Genomic DNA, 20,813 nt, shown 5'->3' on the forward strand with positions numbered 1-20,813 from the left:
GTCAGTCAAGCTACATTTTCTGATATTTCCCCAAAATGTATAGCATTTAAAACCCTTTAAAACTTAAGAGTCTTTAATTAAATTGCTTTTGATTTTGTATCAGCATAGAATTAGTTTATTTATTCTGCAAGTGGAGCTGTTTAGCAAGAATGAATTTTGCACACAGCACCACGCATGTGTTTTTTTTTTTTTGTTATTTCCAACAAAGGCTGGCAACATTAGAAACATTTCACTCTTTGAGGTCCGCATTTGCAAGTACTTGCATTCATTCACAGATGCACTATCGATGTGACTAAGCTCGTTCAGGGGACGGCTGAACGTGGGGGGTGTTGCCCTACCTGTGGGTATTTTGCTTCTCATGTACGGTAGCACCAGCCCACTGTTGAGCTGCCTCGCTCAGACTCCGCTCTGAATCCAAGTCACCCAATTCCCACGAAACGTGTGCGCTTGATGTAGCTCGCCACACACTTCACGAGCCGGGGGGAAACGGGACAGAGAGCAGCAACACTGTATTTTGAAGACCATAACTTACATTTGAGCATGATTTTACATGTGGGGAGTACATGAGCATGCAAAGCAGGCATAGAGAAGTTATTAACAGGTGAGCATGAGAAATATAGCAATGGCAGGCTCATCAAAAGTGAAGATGAAGGCTTTGCATGGCAGTCTCTCTCTCTCCCTCATTCCCATCTGAGTGGATGTATCTGATGTGACACTATGCCCCAGATTTATACTGGGATAAGGAAAACTAGCTTCCTTTCAGCTTTTTGCTGATTCCAGCAGGTGGCTAGATAGAGGGCAAAACCTAGTCAGAGGTCACTGTTAAGATCAGTAGTCATGAATCAATCCCCATGATAGTTAAATTATTGAGGCAACGCTGAGAATGTCTAGGCAACAGCCGGAGCTTAAGATTTGCTTCCTGTCAGTTTTCTGCTTTACAAAATATGCATCTTCTAATTTGCTTAGGATAAATACCTTCTAACACTGGCAGGCTTCTTCCTAATTTGCCTGAACTCAGCCCTGTGCCATTACTTGAAGCTAATGGCCAGAGTTCTGTTTACACAGCTCTTAAGTGCTTCATTTGAATGCATGTTGTAACCAAAGGTCAGCCAGCCTCCACGCTATATGCTGAACACCCAAAGCTTTCTGCTGTGTAGAGCCACATGATACCTACCAGATACCTTGCAAAAATGGAAGGAGAGGCTGCCAAAGGAGAGACTTGCAGGTAGCAAGGTCAGTCCCATTCCCTCTGGCCATGCAGGGTTGTTTGGGGTGAGCAGCTGCCCTCTGAACATGACCCAGCTAGATGGACAGAGCAGCACCTCCCCAAAACACGGGTGTGGACTACCCAGGAACTTCTACAGCTGCATGGCCCTGCAGCCATTGAAATGAGAAGGTCCTGGCACAGAATCACAGAATCACAGAATGGCTGAGGTTGGAAGGGACCTCTGGAGATCATCTAGTCCAACCCCCCTGCTCAAGCATATTTCCCAGGAAACCCTTTTAAATTAGTTGTGAGTTGCCTGAAACTCAAAAACTATAGCTGGCCACATTTACCTCCACTCATTTCATTTGTCTTTTGGATCCTTTCATCCTAAATTTATCGCCATGTTTAGAAGGCTTTTCTGTGGCATCAATATCAACATCCTTTTAGTTAAGTTATTTGTTTCCATGTAGAGAAGACAAGAGACATGCTTGAGGCCAAAGCTTACTCCCAGATATTTATGCAGAGATAGCCCAGCAAGCCAGCAGAGGCTGCAGGGATGCTGAAACCCCCAAAGCTCTAAGGCATGCAGGAGAAGTAGGTCCTCAATTTCTACCTAGTTTTGAAGGAGTTTGAAAGCCACCTGCTTTTTGTTTCTCTCAACATCATCTGTAAAAGGGTTTTATGGCTTATATTTCAGTTGAAGGGCATAAAATCCCTCTCTATTTCTTATATTTGTAGGGGATTACATACAATGAATTGGAAAGTTATCACGAAAATTACTGTACCAGATCACCAGAAAATGGCCTTTGCTGGAATTATAAGCTTAATTATAAGCTAAGTGACCTAGACATGTCTACAGAAGAGGCACAGCCAATAGGAAGAGAGAAACACATCTCATTTACACACAAGTATTCTAGGAGATGAAACACAGATACATCATATCAGCTAAAATCGTGTATAAATTAAAATCTTTACAGTCTCTCTTTAAAAAGGTTAATGTCACATCTGAATATAATTCATTAAAAATATTTTCAACATGTGATCTCAACACAGTCAGGCCAATATTCAAAATCTAAATTTTTCCACTGTAATCATACGTATTTGTCACTGAACTATGACTTCGGATCTCTTTTCAATCAGCAGTGAATAGGTAAGTATCTTTATACCTCTTTAATAAAGGCCTACTGTTTACATTACATCTCAGTACACTGGAAGATCAACACTGGAAGATTTGAAACAGATTCAACAGATGGACTGTGGTCACAGTTACATTTTGGGCAAGTGATGCAAGTATCATTATCATGATCTTGGTGAAAGTGGAATTGTTTTGAGTAAGCAGAAAAGAAAATGTAATGAAATAAAAAGTGTTAAATAGTGTGCTGGACTCACATCAGATAGGAAACATCATCTTAAGATTGCTCTCTTTAAAACCAACTACCGTTCTTAGCCAGGTTACATCTATTACGATGATTCATGATCGGGAGTTAGTCACAAGAGACAGGTTCACTTTCTACATCATTTGGTCTCGGCTTTACTTACATTCTCTATCACAGAAGGTCAGATACTGCTTGATATTCATACACCCTGCATAGCACAAGAAAAGTGCAAAGACCCCTCTTCCCCCTCTAAACTCTTGCAACTTACATGCTAATCGTCTGGGGGAGAGCTCGGCACACATGTCTGCTAAGTTGCGTCTTTTTATACTGGAACAAGCCCACCCCCAAGCAGATACTAAGATTCCAAAAACACTGAGATAAAGACAAAAGTGTAAGAAAAATAATCAACTCCACATGCCAACTATGCCATCAATAATACAAAATAATTTACACCACTTGCACCTGAGTTGAATAGTGGAAAAGAGAAGGAGACTCTATCAGTGCAAGAGAATGATGCATGTGACCACTTTGTCTTAATTACTCAGAACAAGCAGTTTGTTGCTGTTTAGTGAAGAACAAAGATATCAGTGTCCCCTGACAGAAAAATAAATAGCCATCAGGATAGTGAAGATGATGATGACTGCCAGGACAACGATCAAAATCCGGTTTTGGATGATCCTGAAAAAAAGCAGAAGAGAAAAAAAAAGCAGTGAAAACAGCAGAATGTTTATAAAACAATAAAAAGAGGCACTCCCATAAATATCTTGGAGGAAGGAGATATGCCCACAAGCTTAGGGCTTCCTACACTATTCTGCATATCTTGGCTGTTTTTTACTTCTCTCAGTTTCCAGTGCTTCCAAATATTTATATATGTTTATTATTAGATCCGACTTTTGCTTTTAGGAAAGAATTAGACTTTTCTCAATTACACACATGCACCCTTATATATTAGAATAATTGAAATCCATCACATTACAATTAATTATTTACTTTCTAAGACAAATTAGACAATTAGTCCTCGGTTGATGCAATCCAAGGAATGCATGGTGGTCTCAAACAGTAAACCATCATATTTTTTTAAGCCATTCTGAAATCTTCACAGTTTTTTTAATCTGAATAGAAACAATTTATTAATTTTCAAGGGATTTTACTATTAAGGTACCAGATTCCAAGGAAACACATGTCAATGAGATACTTACTTGTACTAAAATACCAAGGGAAAAGTATAAAAGATAAGTTATGAAGAAAAGGATGATATAAAGAAGCAAGTGTCAAACTGTGAAGCTTATGTTGTAAAAGCCTCTCCTGTCTCTGTAGCATACGTTCGCTTATGGTAACAGGGAAACATTACATTTACTATGCGGTATAAAAAAATGGAAATCAGTAATAATAAACAGATGCCAGAAGTAGAAACGCTAAATATTGTTCAACCATTTGTTGAGAGAAATCACTGCTTCCAAAATTGGATACCACATTGCTTCAGATTTTGCTTGAAATTAACAGATCAGTTAAAATGGATAAATCAACAAACATTACAATTTGCTGCATTTTACAGACGGATTCTGGACCGTAAGAATTCACCATTTCCATTCTCACAGAAGGGAAAGAACATTCACATCGGCTCTTCATGATGCAGGAACTTTTGCAAAACATATTTATCCATGAGGCACAACAGCAGAATTGCAGAGATATAGCAAAAAAACAAAAACAAAAGCAGCCCTCCCAAGCCCCCAAAACAAAACCCCAACAAAAGAACCCTAAGTTATTTTTATTCTTATTTCATTTTTTTTGATGTTTCTGAAAAAAACAGAAAAACCCAGAGCCCTCACCAACCAAATAATGGTAAAAAGAGGTAAAACTGTGTTTTGTGAAATGTCAAACCAAGTACAAACTTGAAGACAGGGAATGTAATGTGTTAAAATGAGCGTATTTCATACAGCAAATGAGAAGGAGAAAAAAAAAAAAAAAAACTCCAGAGAGCAGAGGGGAGTTTTCCTTGGGAAATGTTTTTCATTTGGATGCGGGTGGAGATATATATATAAATTATATTGGAAAGTGTAAAGAAAAATGCAGTTTTAACCAACTCCAGCTCTCTCCTTGCTTACCCCCCACCTAAAGAAAAAGAAGTAAACGGATGGATGAAAACTGTCACATCAGACAGACACCCTCCCCTGTGACACTCTAAAAGGACTAGCTCTCTATCCTCCTGACAGGTTACAAAATGATCACATTTGCTGACACGTCTTCCGCAAAACTGCTTTAGTGTTTGTGTCCACTTTCCTAGCAGGAGATGAATGGGCTGCTTTGTCCTCATTTATCACTTAAAGCTGAACTAAGATCTGTCTCGTTTATTTTTCTCTTCCTCACTAGAAAGGCTCAACCACAGCATTAATTCTTTTGCGATGACAGCTAATTCAAACTTAACAGGCAATATTTACTCTGCCAAAAGGATGAGGAGGAGGGAGGGATGTCCCTCTCTCTTAAAAAAAAAAAAAACAACACAGTAACAGGCTAAAAAATAAAGCTAATTAAAGGCTTTTGGTTCGTGTTGGTTTGCACTTCAATTTAACACCTGAACTTACAAGCTTCTCCTTTGTGGTGGGGTGTGACATTCTCTGCCAAACACCTGATAACAATTTGCCCAAGCAAACGCATGAAAACCAGAATATATATTTACTCACTCACCCTCATCACTCCTGAAAAGACACTCAACAAAATTGAAACTCAGCAGTGAAATAGATTAAAAGCATGAAAACTCTTAAAACATTCAGCCTTAAGTAATACACAGTGCAGCTGGCTTGACAACCATTTTATTTGTGGGATGTGGGCCCCAAGGCATCCATAATGCTAATTTACAAAGGATTAACTGCGAGTGAAACTCCCTTAATCTAACACATAGTTAGGCAAAGGCATACATAACATACAGAGTGTTTAAATCAGTTGATTTAAACTGGGCCTATCTCCGGCCCAGTGAAAAGGCATTTCTTCAGTTGAGCTTTAAAATCGTAGGAAAATTTAAAAATAAAGTCAATCCTCCAAATGCTTTATTTTTAATACTCTGGCAGTACACACCCAGTCGCAAGATTATTTAATCAGTATCCACATCTCTAAAATCCTTGTCAAGAGAACATTGAGCGAGGCATGCTGCCACCTGTATCTGCTAATTGAAGGTTCACTTGCAGTGTGAATCTAGGAAATATATATCAAAGTTCAATTTCTAGGAATCTGAATTAGTCTGCACAGTGCAGCAAAAGAATATCATATTAAAAGGAACAAATTAATCATGAAATAGGACGGATGTTATCAACAGACTCCTACACTGAAGCATTATATACTTTTAATATTCAAGCCTACAGTTAAAGATTAATTTTATATCTTTAAAAAAAGAATAACATGGAGTTCTTTACTTTCAAGTACGCAAGAAAAATTAAACTAACTGAAAAATGCCAGGAGGATGGGGCTAGGAGGAAAAGGACAGAGCTGCTTGGTAGCAGCAGGACTATCTTGTGGAGGGCTTACTGAACGGTGCCTGTTGAAGTCTGATTCTAGTAGGGGCTGCTCAGCTAGCGAATACAAGTTCTGGGTGTTAGACGCTTCAGATCTCAAAGTCAATAGGCAAGGGCAACCCTTCAGAGTAGAGAAAAAAATTAAGACGAAAGGGGGTTTTGAGCGATACAACACAGTCAAGCCAGCTCACAGTGGTAGAACAATGGTTGGCATTGGCAGAACCCATCTGTGGAGACGCCTATAGTGCTGTCACAGCCAGACACTGCCAGTGGGTATTGCTCTAGGCAAAGCATCAAGGAATGTAAAGTGGGGGAGGGACTGATAATACCAAAGGAGAAGAAAATGGGGCCTAACATTCACTACAAAAAAAATCCCAAAGGCTAACATGTTCACAAGAAGCAGACGATACTCTTTTATCTCTATTACACCTTACATTCAACAAAATCTGGTGAATGAGGAAGCCCAGATTCTCCTTTGAAAATGCAAAGCATGTTTACAGGGTAAATAATTTAAGAAAGAATATATACTTGAAATAAGACACCCATTGAAACATCCATGGCTAAAATGCCTGAAGGCAAAAACTTGTGCATTTGCATGCTGCATTTTATTAAGTTAGCACACTGTAGCTTTAAAAGAATGCATGGCCAAATTAAGAGGAATGTGTGACTGAAACATCAAGGATTCCTCAAGTTTACATTATGAATCACAGTGCTGTTGATATGAGATGAATTAACCATTTAGTCGATGCAGCTTTTGCACTGAATTCACACCAAGCGCTGCTAGAGCTCAGCATGTTGGAGCTCGTTAACAGCCGACGTCTACTGTTCCATTCATACTTGAAACTCTAAGAGTACAAGGGCTCCTTCTACTTTTAGTTAGAAGAGACTAAAAATCTGTGCTTTTAAACTAGGTTCCATCTAGTTTATCATGGATAGCAGCCCAAAACATTTGGGTGCAAAACCACAGAGAAACAGTAACTAACTAAAGCAGATGTAAGGGTAACATAAAATGACCTGTGGGGAAGAGCATGCTGGACACGCTTGCCAGGCTATGAGCACATAAAGTGCATCCTACTCCTGTTGAGTTTCCTTCTGCTCCTCCTTTCTAAATGCTTAACCCTTTTCCCAGCTTCTGCTCACAGTCCCTAACCCCCGCCTAGGCGGTGTGCTGGAGGCTCCCTCTGGAACCAGCGCAACTTTATTCCGCAAGCTGGTGAACACCAAGGTCCGCTTTCCATCCTAGGAGTCGAGGGGGTCACCACTCTAGTGCACCACCGCTTTGGAGAACAAGTCCCACCTCCATTTCCAAATGGTGATGTCTCTGGCATATCAGCTCCACACTGCTGCCACAGCAGAAGTTGTGCTGCTTTTCCACATTTCCAAAAAACATAAAGATCCTCTCCTCTCTGTAGCTTTACACACACACAATGGCTCTAACTCTGTTTGTGACATGTTTAGATCTGCTCCGTATAGACACAAAGCAGTTCCCAAATAAGCTATTGCAAACCTTACATTAAGGATGCCAACCGTGTTTAAACCTTTTTACAAAACTGCATTCATTAGCAGTGGAGTGCACGACATCTATATGGGTTCAGCCTGATGTCTTGCACATGTCTTAGTGCCTGATTGACCAGCATTGAATAATGATGCCTTGCCATTAAGCACTGATGGTACAATAACAATTGTCATGAAAATTAGCAATCACGGTAACATGTTAACAAAATACTGGATACAAATGAACCAGTGCAGACTCTGGGCGCATAAAGAGTTTTGTGTGCTTAACTTGAAATAATGAAGGCTACAAAATAAAATACTGCAAAAAATTTCCGACAGAAGCTCAACTCTGACACTGATACAAATGAAAAAAATATAAGTGGCTTTGGGGATCAGTTAGTCCACATTCATTACAACACAGGGCTTTATTCTTAAAGAAAATGTCTTGAAAAATAGTGTCCTCACAGACTGATTGATGATGGAGCACTGTCCAACAGTGTTTCACTGTAATGCATATATTTAAAATTTAACTAGAAGTGATTCCTATCAGTTCAGTGCACTGGAAGGCTTCTTCTTTGTATACAAGAGTATATTTTAAATGATCACTTTGAATATTTGGCTATTACATTTTTTGATACCCTTTTATCTGTGATTTGCAGTTTTTGCTAACATGCAAAAAATAGGTGCATGCAAACAGTGGTAAGTGACTTTTAAGTGCCCAATATTCATGTGCAAATCAGTAGATTCAAACAAACACAAAGTGTAGGTCTAGTCACATAGGCAAATACATACAAGTCTAAACTGAATGTGAATTTAAAGTAGTGTAGCTGTACTCAACACCTTCTGGGACAGACATCCTTGTTACTATATATAAGGACATCCGCGTCACTATATATCAGCTTTCAAATTGAGTCACTAGACCCCACACAGGGGAATAAAATGTTATGATTGATAAAACAAAGCCTTAGATACATAATGATAAATCTCTAATTTCAGGGTATTTGGAAGCTGCTCATGTAACTATTCATCTCTCCCATTCTGAGCTTTAAGAATGCTTTTCTTTCTTTGATAAAAGCAACAGAAAAGAAGTAGATGGGCTATGGCAGAATATTAAGACAAGGCAACCTCCTGAAACAACAGAGTAAGAGACCCTTGCCTAGCAAAATTACAGCTGGTTGGAAATATCTGACTTGAGACATTTTTCATCATTAATAACTGAAATTAAAAAAACACAAATATCAATGAAAAAATATCAGTACAACCCGCATACAAGTCCCTGACCCTCTTTTAGTTGAACAAGGGAAAAATGAAGAATTTCTGAAAATACTCAACTTTTTTCTTCCCCCGAAACCTCCAAAAACAAGGCTCCAAATTCCTTGTGTTCCTGAAGCGAGAAGAACCAACTACACTGTAATTGACATTGTCTATTTAAACGTGCAATGGTGGTGGGTGGGTGGCAAAGAGGAAACAGGATTTCTCATGGCTTAACGCTGCTTGGGCTCCTCTTCTAGTCTAAGGACAGGCCATTGCAAGCAGGAGCGTATCTTATGTTCCCTGAAGTCCTCTCTGAAGGACCCTCTTTTTCCCCTTAACTACCCACAGTACTAGGGGCTCTAGTTTCTTAGAGGTAAGTCCTCGTGAAGATCCACTAAATGACTGTATTTTTCTTATTGCTGAAAACTGAGCAGACAATGAGTTTAAAGACTCAAATGTGCAGGAATGGAGAATACAGAATGATGGCATATTTCTAGGTGAACAGCAGCTTTTTCTTGATAGAGACAGGCCATGCAGGGTGCCTAAGATACTGCTGACAGGGCTGAGGAGTTGTGCGGAGATCCGCTCTCTAGCTTCAGAGATCAGTCTTAAGGGCCGGGACCATCTAATTGTAATAACATGGACACCAATCTCTAGTTATAATATCACACTAATACCACATCAATGTGTTTCCACCTGGGCTGTAAATGAAAAGTTGAGTCATGTAATAACAGGGACAGGAAGGTAGTCACACTAGCCAGCTTTAAACATCTAAACTATACCTAGCTAATGTCTCTCAGCTGCCTGTATATATAAGCTAGAGTCCTGTTCTGAACTGCCTGCACTCTTCTTCTAGCCATGTTTGTATCCTTGGAGAACTAGTCAGTGAAGCTGGCTGGCTAAGTTAGAGCCTACAGATTGGGTAGCAAGAAGATCCCTCAAAGTTTTAAGATGAGGCCCAAGCAAGAATGACAATTAATCTAAGGCCAAATTCACTCACCCTGTTAGTGCAAGCTAACAAGGCAAAATCGTCCAGCAAAGACTTTATCATGTTGTAAAGTGGCTGTAATATTCCATTGGTCAGAAATACCTCAGGAATGAAGCTCACCATTAAAGCGAAGATGTTTATCGATAATTAGTACCTTGATTCACCATCTCCTTTTAATGGGTACGATATTTCTACATGAGATTCTGTCTGGAATTAAATTCAGTTCTTCCTTCACAGGAATTTGGGGCAGGGGGGAGGAGAGAAAGGAAAGACAGAGTATCATCTCTCTGAGATGAACACCTGAAACACAATGGGCTTCCTTGGCTCAAGGAACTATGATTTTTACCTTTCTGTGTCCACTTGTGCCATTCTTACCATCAAGACTGAAAATCAGAAAAAATGTTTTTATGGTAACTGATAGTCGAGATACTTATTGAGACACCTAATTATTTACAAGTTTGCAATACATTCCAAATACAACAAAATTATATAAACAGCAAATAACATTCATTGTTATTTGGTGGCCATGAAGATCATGATTATCGCAGCTCGCCTGAGTCCCGTCTTAAGGAGCTGGCAGTTGCAGGAAGTTCACATATGGCATATAGGAGTCTGCCAGAAGCGAGTGGAAGACGGCTCGGCTGAGTGGCCTGGGAAGGAATGATTGGAAGACTGTAGCAAACTATGGAAAGCCTGAAAGAGGCTGCTCATGGACACTGGGCCCTAAGACAAAAAGGTAATAGGGAAGGGTACTGCAAATCTTTTACTAGCTCAGATTTTATTAATTATTTTTAAAACATATAAGAAGATATTTCTGAAGGATGAAAAACATCCATGTGCTTATCAGAGACCTTGACGGGGAATGTTTCTCTGCACTTCCTTCAGTGGTGCAGCTTTAGCTTTCTCCTGTCTCCCTGTTCACTCCTTCCATGGTGGGAACAAATTAGATTATTACTGTCATTAGGACTAACAGCGGGTGGCTTCCGGGGCCATGGAAACTCACCAACCAAAACTGGAAGGGTATTAATTCATTTCACGCAAAGCAGAGGCAACACCAGATCTCTTTGGCAACTGTAAATGAAGATCACGTGCACAGTGGCAACTGCAAGCCGAAGCAGTCAAGGTTGCATTAATCTCCAACCAGCCTTTCTCAGGGTACTGAAGTATCAAGAAGAACAAATCATACATTTAGTCACCTGAGCATGACTAAGAACCATAGGCCTTAGGAAACATTACGAGCACTTTAGAAGAGCTCTGAGGGAGGGTGGATATCCCAGCTGTCAGAATAATGGCATGCTTCAGCTTGTTGGCTGCGTGTAGCCCTGGTCTCCAAACAGTTAATAGGAAAGCCCCCTCCCCCCCCCCAAAACCCCAACTCTCTCCCCAACATTCAAAGCTAAAGCGATTATTTCTCCAGCAGAATGTATACAAGCTATAAAATGACATAACATACATGATTGCACATTGGCTTTTGTGAGAAATATAGTTAAATTTACATTCCGTACAATATAAAGAAAAGAAAAATGTGTTAAATCTGAATTTTATTAACTGTCATAATCATTGGATGCCACTAAAATATGTATCTTAAATGGATGAAACTCTCAGTTTAATTAATGATTAATCTACACCTTTTAGGTGTGATGAAGCTTAAGACTGGACATTACTTCACTTACACTATTTTCCCCTTATCACATTATATTTGACTGGGCGTCTTTTTGTAGGGCAAGTTTGCTACAATTGTCTTAACAATGTTGACCTCTTTTGTAAAAACCTGAAGGCATTTGCAGCAATTGTTCCTGAAGATGTGCTATCCAAAATGTTACCATTTCATGGCACTTCTTGAATGATAGAATAGAATTTTTTTTTTTTTGGTATACATTCATTTTTTTCAAATGCTATAAAAGAAAGGAAAACAATCATGGCTAAGGCCATTTGTGAGATGGCATTAAAAGAGCCTACTCTGAGACAGATAAAAATAATGAGAATCTTTCTGTCAAGAAGGATTTAGAAAATATCACTAGCATTATTAAAATTTAATTTTTTACTGTGCTTTTTGGTTCCCCCTTTTCCAGTGATAATGAGCAGGACTGCACACCTCCACATTGCTAGCACTTGTTTTGAGCAATAAATTCAGCCTTCCAGTCTGAAGACATTTCAGACAACAATTTTGACTGCTATAGGCTTATTTTTCAACCTGTTCTGTGCTTTGAGTCTTCCTGTAAAAACCAGTTCATAAGCTAATTTTCCACAAGGCCAGTGGAACAAATAAAAATCAATTTTTGCCCAACTGGTTCAGAGAAAACCTGGGAATAGTGAAGTCAGTACAGTGAAAAATAAAAAGAATCGATGTATTCACAAATGGTTTACCTGATAGAGAACTATCAAATTAGTTGACAGGAGATACTTGCCACTATTAGAGTATTTTCTTTTCAGCATGTTACAGTATTTCTATTAGGGGAGCAGAAATGCCTCTACTTTGTTCTGACCTCAGACACCTTGTTTAATAACCCCGCGGAGCCTCCATGCGCTGTATAAAACTACAGGGCACAAAGTCAAAGTGCAGGAGCACTTGCAGATCCTGCAACCGGAGGGACCTGTAAGCAGAACCTGGGCTTAGAGTGGGTGTAAGTTTCCGTGATCTTGTGGAGGGAGTAAAGATTCCTGTTTCAGTGAGCGCAGGGAGACATTTATGACCTCAGGCCAACCCTGTGAAAAGGAATTTGGTTCATCAATAAAGGAAGAAAATGTAAAACACTGTCCAGACTTCCCTCCCCGGCTTAAAAAAAAAGCTCAGGTGCACACTGAAGACTGATTAGTTTAATATCTCTTGGAGAGCAGCATACACATTGCTCCAAAGATAGGGAATCGGTTCTTAGATTTTATCACTTTGCAGAACCCAAGTACAACTCAGAAAACAGACTTTAACACATGTGGTCCCATCCGTTTTATAATTCTCTCCACAAATTAGGCAACTGTTTTTGAAACTGGGCTGCTAGTTTCAAAACTAACACTGGGATTGGATTATTGCTTATTCCTGTCTACTTGCAGTCAGAAAAATACATCTGAAGAACTGACTGGAAGACGGAATCTGCTTATTAATACAAATTAACCATCGCTTCTATGGAAATAAAACAAATTTGTAATTTACAAGCTTAAATATTAAGGAAGCTATTTTTAAGTAGCTGTAATCTTTACCCTAATATCTGGCTTTTTATACATTCCTTCATTTTATGAGTTAGCATTAAAATGTGATTCATTTTAACAGAAAAAAAAAGGATTAAATATGTCACTGTGAAGTAAAGCTGCATATTACCTAGTTAAAAATATTATAACACACCATGGAGACATCATTTCTAGGGCCAAACAAAACAATACTCAGTGAAGAAGTGGCATGAAATATATAATATTCAGCAGATGAAGGGTACTTGGAGTTAAACAGTTTCACTGCCAATAAACAGCATCATAATACAGAGTGTGCATATAGAAATAAAGTATACCTGTTCTTCACTGTTCGTGATGCTACACCTTAGTACTTGAATCTAATAATGACACTTCTCATCTACTAAGTATACAGGCAGAAGTTAAAAACACCACACATTTTGATTCTGAATCTCTCACAACTGATGCTAATTTGCTTATGATATCTGCCCGATTTGGAGCTAATCTCCTGTAAATTAACTCCTAATGCTGTCTGAAATAATCCTCTTAATGCTGGTCTGTCTTGAGTACTTTATATCAAATACCGTGAAATATGTAAGCATATATAAGGCGCCTAGTATTTGCAGTGCCGTCGGCTGCTCCCAAATAGTCGCTGCGGGCTCAGGGGCGCCCTGAGGACCCAGGGCCGGCGTGGCGTGCTCCCGGAGAGCACGGGGTGGCGTGGCTCTCGCTGTCCCTTGGCAGGGGCAGCACGCGGGGACTGCGTCCCCCGCTCGCGGCCGCCCCGGAGGGGAGCAGAGGAGCATCTTTGCCTCCCGGCAGCATGGTGCCGAAAGGTGCAATTCCACCCTCCAAGCCTCCCATCTCCAGCAACACATGATAATGAGCAAAAGTAAACACGGTGGCTTGGAGACTTGAGAATGGCAAGACGTGTGTTAAACAGCACTAATTATCAGCTGGAAGCCTAATCTGGTAACTGGTTTGAAAAGACAGAAACAGACAATTCCGTTCCTTCAGACATTTTAAGGACGCTGCTTCAACAGCGGCCAACTTCATTATTATTGTCAGTGTGCTAACTCTGTATTCAAAAATATATTTTTCCCACTAAATCCATCGGAATAATTTTCTCCCCCAACATTAATTTAACGATGTAGCCAAAAACCTAACTGATATTGGTGAGCAAGGCAATTCCAACAGATTATTTTCTTGGTTTTTGAAATATAAATGGCAGACACAAGTTTGACTGAATGGACCTCTTTATGTTTTAACAGGCGGTTTATTGGCCCAGACTCCAATATATAACAAGCACAATTGCAAAAGCAATCCATTTTTAATTGAAAAGATCATGTATTTTTACTATGAAAGTAATTCAAATAACAAGTAACTCTGTCAGGTAAAGGCCTTTAAAAATTTTTTTTATATGTAGAATGTTGTTTAGAAATTATATTCTCACCATAGCAAACACTTACAGGAGGCTATTAAAATAAAAAAAAATATACAGTTAAAACCACGCTTTATTGGAGCTTGCTTTTTTTTATATATTTAAGAACAGATAAAGCTCAGTGATCAGTGAGCCGTATGTGTCCAACAGCCCTTCAAGAGCCTTGTGGAAATGTATAAAACAAGCAGTGATACAATCCTTTGCCAAACACTGTCATAAATTTTTTATTTGGCAGCTAACATTCTCACTAGTTTTCTTGGCAGCAATTGGGACCTTTAGCAAGAAAGGTGCAGGAGAAAAATACCTTGTTTAGAGATGTTTTCAGCACTTTCTGGGATTTTTCAGAACTTCTGCCTGCAGCACATTTTACAGCCACAGTCTCCAATCACCTGATGAGTAGGTGGTAGTTTTAAACTTTTTTTTTTTTTAATATAGACAGCCTACTACCCCCCTCTGGCCTTCAGCCTACAATGTGCGTGGGGAGGGGGGATGTATGTGCTCCTCAGAGATACAAGTGGTTGCTCCTCTCTGTCTAGACAAAAACTCGAAAATAATATCAGAATGTACCTTTCATTGCTCCTGATACTATCTGTATCTTATTCCCAGATGACAGAGATAAATGCAAGGCAAGCGTGCACTGATTACTTTTACGTTTTCCTTTGGCGTTCTCTACAGAGAAGCTGGTCACAGGTGCAGCTACCTTGGTCAGCCGGTGGACAGACGGATAAGCAGAAGTGTGAAACAGCTTTCTGTATCCAGATCCGCTCTTCAAGTTTTTTGTTTGTCTGCTTGCTTTTTAAAGATATACCAGACTTCACGCCTGCTGCCTGCCCCTCCTCAGCGCCCCCAGACATGCTGATGCAGTGTACAAGCGAAAACACGGCTCCAGGCTGCTTGGGCGCAGCAGCACCACGGTTTGGGTGACGCAGGGCAGAATTCAATAGCGGGCTCTTACCAGTTCACTTCCAGAGCAGGTGTTTAATTTTTTTGGCATTTTATTGTTTCAGAATGGATATAAGATTAACCTACTTTACATCTCAGCAACTTCCTGCAAAAGTCTCAGCACAGTAGGAGACCTAGTCCAACCTCTCACACGGCCGGAAAGAACGAAACAGAGCTGGCACAGAAAGGGGCCGTTTCCCTTCTTTGTCCGACTGCAGAAAAGCTGGAGTTTAGCTCTGGTTCCGACAGCGCAACCCGCTCGGAGCCCAGCCGTACTCCAACGCAGGCTGCTACCCGCGCCCACGCCAGCGCAGGGGCTTCCCCGCCGCTCGGCGCGGGGCCGCCGCGGGCGCCGGCGCTCGGGACCTCTAGCGGCTGCTGGAGCCGCTGCAGGCGGCGGGGCCGCGCTCCGCCGGGGCCGCGCTCCGCTCCGCCGCGCCGCGCCGCGCCGCGCGTGGGCCGAGCGCCCGCGCCCCCGCCGCGCCGGGGTACGCGCGCCCAAGCGGCCGGGGGGGCTGCTGCGCTCGGCGCCTCGGGCTTCGCAAATTTCCCTGCCTCGCCCGGGCTTTTCCTATTCGGTCTCAGCTATTTTCCTGCCTTTCTTACGAGGACCTTTTTAATCTCTCTCGCCTTGCTATTGTTTTATTTCACTTACTGAAAAAAAAATCAACAAAAAAAAACAAAAAAAAAAAACAAACAAACAGTCCGATGACGTAACAGCCTTGGAAAGACGGGGTCCTTTGAGAGCGGCTACGCACAACAGAGGCCTGTTGGAAAGTGACAGGGTAATATGGCTTCACAGAAAACAAAATAAACACAAGACGAAAAAATATACAGTCCTTAATAACGGATTCGAAATTGCTAGTGGAGGATTACGACTTTACCTACGGTCCTCATCCATCGGGGGGAGATGCCTGTAACTTCGGTGGGGTTAGAGTCCCACATCTGCAAAAGAGCTAAAGAGAGAGAGTTTTGCACTATGTTTTAGGAAGAATCCAGCGCCCCGATTCTGCCCTCTGTTACACCATTTTAAATCAAGCGGTACTGAGTGGTGTCATAACCCTGCACATCTGTGTCAGACCCTGTGTTGCAAGGGCAGAGTTTATGCCAAGAATGCAAAACAGATGTTGCTTTCCTAACGTGTTCTTGTTGTCATCCGAGCTGTTTTTGTTGGGTCCTGTTTTGATTTTGGTGAGTAAAGCAGGTCGCCAGAACTTTTCAGAGGGCCGGCTAAAGTAACGTGTCTGCAGCGTCCTTTTTATTTTGCGTGCGTGTGTGAATATGCATAGAGTCTGAGCTACAACCAGGAAAATCTTTTTTTTTTTTTTTTTTTTTTTAAGCTTCGTTTGAGCTATGCTCTGTTCCCTTGGGGCAAAGTGAAAGGTAGCTATTTGCGGATGGGAAAAAGGGCTTTTGTGAACAGCAAAACTGCATCACCAAGTAGCTTAAGAAAAAGATTTTTTGAAGTTATTTTTTACTACTATTTTAAGAGGAAACAGGGATAAATATATCTTTTTTGCATGTCGACTCATTAACAAATTTAGTAATAAACACTTTATAACTAAGTCTACTAGTTTATTGCTGTCCAGAAGTTTCTCAATACTCTTTGCACAGAAGGTTTTGGAAAAAGTAGAAGTAAGAAATGGTGAAGGCAATTCCCAACAGCTTGCTCAAGCAAATCTACGAGAGGCTTAAACTCACTTCTGAACGCTGAAATTCGAGATGCCGTATCAAATAAGCAGCTCTCCCCCCCCCCCCCAAGAGAAGAAACTGGGTGTAGCTAACCTACTGCATAATAGGTTTATTCTCATTCATAAAACAGGAATTACTTTATGGCCCCAAAGTAAAGCTAGCACAGAAATATACTGGCAGATTTGCTGCAGATGTGTGTTGTGACACGTATGCAGGGAATCTGCTATTAATCACATGCTAAGATTTTAATATTATGTAGGGTAATGCAGGCAACCATTGTGGTGAAGATTCTGGATTCCTAAAAGCCTAACCCACAAATGGGTCTTTTAAATTTGATACAGTTGAGCTTACTCTCAAACTGTACCAGTTGAATTCCTTGATTCACAAACGCCCCCAACCCCCATGACTTACATTTATTTCAATATCTATTGTGCGTTGCTTTTTGTGTTTGTGCTCAGCTTCTTTTATTGTGACACATGACAGTTGCTGGTAAAAGTGCAGCTTTTCAATTCTCCCGATTACCGGACTATGACAGGAATGTTCTTGTTAGAGGTGTTGTTTGCGAGACCGCTGGATATGTATCTAGCACAGGAAATGGTCTGGCTCAAACGCTGCAAAAGCCATCTTTCACCTGAATCCTTCAGAATTTGTGTCCGAACATAACTAGAACCGATGTATCTGTAGCCAGGCTAAGATTACTATGGACAATTATACCGTGGAAATGCATTATTCTGACAAAGCAATCAATCACGTTATTTCTCACAATTTCAGTTCACCCCTAAAATTTTCCTTACCTCCAAAGCCAGCTGGATATTATATTACCAAAGCTGTTGAAAGGGTGTAACACTAACCATGAAGCCAAAGGCCACTAAAACTATGCAATGCATAAATTTTTATTGTTTGCTCAGCATTGAAATCTCATTAGGGCTCATAACTCATCGGCGCACTGCAAACATTTGCATCTGCTGATCATGAGAACTTAGATGGAATGTACACCTTTGGCTAATTTACTTGTTATGTTTTTAGATGAGACTCTGCGTGTTGCTTTTTATTTTCTTTTTTTAAAAAAAAGCCCTTACACAGTTGTGATTTCCATGTCCACATTTTAAACTAAATACATTTAAACTTCCATTTACAGTTTCTCAAGGTTGTTCTGTTGCTGGCAATGTTCACGACCATCATTTACAAAAGTTTCATTTGACTTAGTGTTCAGGATAATCATTGTTTGAAAACTGTGCCTCCTACAGCATTTCACTTCATTCATCCGTTCTGCTTTATGCATTCACATTTTAATTAGATTAAAATGTGTCCTCCAATTAGCTTGCATTAAAGTTTATAGATTACAGAAAAAATCTCCACTGAGGTGCGCTTCAAAACTGTGCCTAAAGTTTAAAACGAAATAACTGTGCAAATGAAGTGATTATAAAGATTATTACTATGCAAAAAACATCAGTCGCTTCTTGGTTTACTTATACATTTCACTCTGTAATTTATTTTGCCGACTTCAATACCTCTGTGTTCTCCAGAGTAGCAATCATAATAATACCTTACAGTTACAGGATACCTTTCATTCCTAAGGATCCTTAGGGGCCTGATTCTGCAATCCTTACTCGCATCAGTAGTCCTACTGAAGTCCCTGAAACTATTTGAACAAGTGCTACTCAGTACGTGCGCGTTAAAGCTCAACTGCAGGTCACATTCTCCTCTCAGATACCCACGCGCAATTGCTGCTGATGTGCGCGGCTCAGAACGCAAACCAGACATGACCATTATATAAAAAGTCCTTTCACCTACTTCTGGGTGAGATGTAGCAGCTGTTTAACGGTGCATGGTTACAAGGCTCACCTCTTTAAATGACGGTGTGAAGACAGATACTCCCCCCAGTTAAAACTGCGGAGAAAACTGAGAATGTAATTATCCAAACCGGAAACAGCTCGGGAGGACACTGGGGCTAGTGCTGCATCTCCAGTGTCACTTATGTCTTCAGATGCCACACTGCCAAGTATCGGATGCCCAGTCACTAATACCTACTGCGCATGCAAATTTACTATGTGCTGAAGGCAATATAAAGTTTACAGTTCACAATGCTGATCCTACAACCGGAGCAGACATTTGTTCTGGAGCAGTCTCCCGGTGGAACACATGGGGCTCCGTGTTGGAGCAGAGCTCCACCGAAATAGATCTGTTTGCAGGAAATTCTCCTCCAATAGCAAGAGCTATAAATATACACGCATATTAAAAAAATAGAGATGCAGCCAACATCTTAAAACTAAAAATAGATTCTCTTGGGTTACAAAAACAGGGACCTGTCTTTGCACTAGCAACATATTTCTGAGAGGAGGAACACAGCTGAAAACAAGCATTTTACTACAAATCACCCGTAGTTTATAAGCATGAGAGAGGAATTCTAGTAAAATGCAGGAGTGTAAAAAGCTGTGTTGTCTACTTTTCATTCTCTGAGTGAACATGCAAAAACTAGTTGAACAATCAATAGTTAATCTTCACATCACTGAGGTAACCAGTATCCCCATTTTATAGATGGCAAAACTAATCTTTATGAGGTCAAAGGCTAGAGAGGAGTTTATAATTTAAAAAGTTCTCACTCCAAGCCCTGTACTCAGGCCAAGACCATGTTTCCAAGAGGTGAAGCATCCAGCAGCAGTACTAATTTTAGGAGTCATGCTCAGGTCTGACCCTTCCTCCCCTGCTCCCACCTCCTCTTGGTGTTCATTTCTGCCATCACATTGCAGCGTGCCAGCCTCAGCTGTGCTGATTCAGCTGCGCATGGGTCCATGTGATGAATCAGATCAGGGAACTGATCCAGGATAAAAAAGGAAAAAGAAAAAAGAAGAGGGTGGGAGAGGAGAGCTATTTTGTACCTGATCAATTCCATTTCAAGGCACTGACTCCCAAACAGTCTGTGAAAATGAGAGAGCAGCTAGGTGCAGCATTGGGCAGAAGGGAGCAGTTTGGGGGAGACTCCACTGTTGACGCTGAGGGTTTCATATCGCAGAACTGCGGTCCAATCCATTCTGAAATCTTTCCATTTTCATGTTTTAACTCTTTTAAAATCTCTCTCTCCTTTTACCTTTCTTTGCTCGCTTTATTCTGAGAAAGAATGTAGCTACTTCATACCACTTTCGCACAACAATTTCGCACAAGGCAATTTAGAAACTGTTAAGTATTTTACTTTCCTCAGTTAAAATCTGGAACACCAAATGCACCTTCTAAATCACACTGACCATATTGCAGAAATATTGCTCCATTTCCTCAGTTGAACTGTCATGTTTCATAAAATACAAACTAGTCGTGCTTTATGTCAAGGGTGCATTTATAAATAGTTTATAACAGATTTAGATGATTAACCATATATTAAGAAATAATCAAATTTAAGGGGCTATTTTAGAATTTTTCAGATCAAGCAGTTATTTATAATCCTGGTTATTGCTTTCTACCATGTATCTACCCCATCCCTGCTATTATAATACTGTTAACTCTTTATAAATGACTTGTGTTAGCAAAATCAAAGAAGAGCCCAAATCCTACCTTAAGGAGTGGGTTAGATAATTTGGGCTCTGAGTCTCCTGAACTAAGTGCTTGAGCACCAAATCTTTGGAGGTAGGTAGACACCTCATGCCATGTACCGTAAGGCCCTTAAAAATCGTGGCTCTCATCGCTCCATAAATGGAACTTAAGCAATTTTTCAAAGTTGGCCAAGTGTCATCTGAAAAGGCACAAACGTTGAAGTAAGTGC

General features: G+C 40.5%; 1 protein-coding gene across 5 annotated transcripts in view; it reads right to left on the minus strand.

Moving 5' to 3' along the window:
* Positions 1-20,813, minus strand: part of VTI1A (vesicle transport through interaction with t-SNAREs 1A) — a 286,215-nt gene that overhangs the window by 5,329 nt on the left and 260,073 nt on the right. For 3 of the 5 annotated variants that reach the window (XM_068949618.1, XM_068949623.1, XM_068949619.1), the window contains one exon: positions 1-3,261. This exon is cut by the window's left edge and continues 5,329 nt beyond it. In XM_068949618.1, coding sequence (XP_068805719.1) covers positions 3,168-3,261 — 94 coding nt within the window. In that variant the 3' untranslated portion in view covers positions 1-3,167. Of the gene's footprint in view, positions 3,262-16,251; positions 16,324-20,813 lie in introns of all 5 variants that reach the window. The other 2 variants (XM_068949621.1, XM_068949622.1) reach the window with 2 other exon arrangements.

The sequence above is a fragment of the Struthio camelus genome, chromosome 7 (genome assembly GCF_040807025.1).
Source record: "Struthio camelus isolate bStrCam1 chromosome 7, bStrCam1.hap1, whole genome shotgun sequence".
NCBI lineage: Eukaryota > Metazoa > Chordata > Aves > Struthioniformes > Struthionidae > Struthio > Struthio camelus.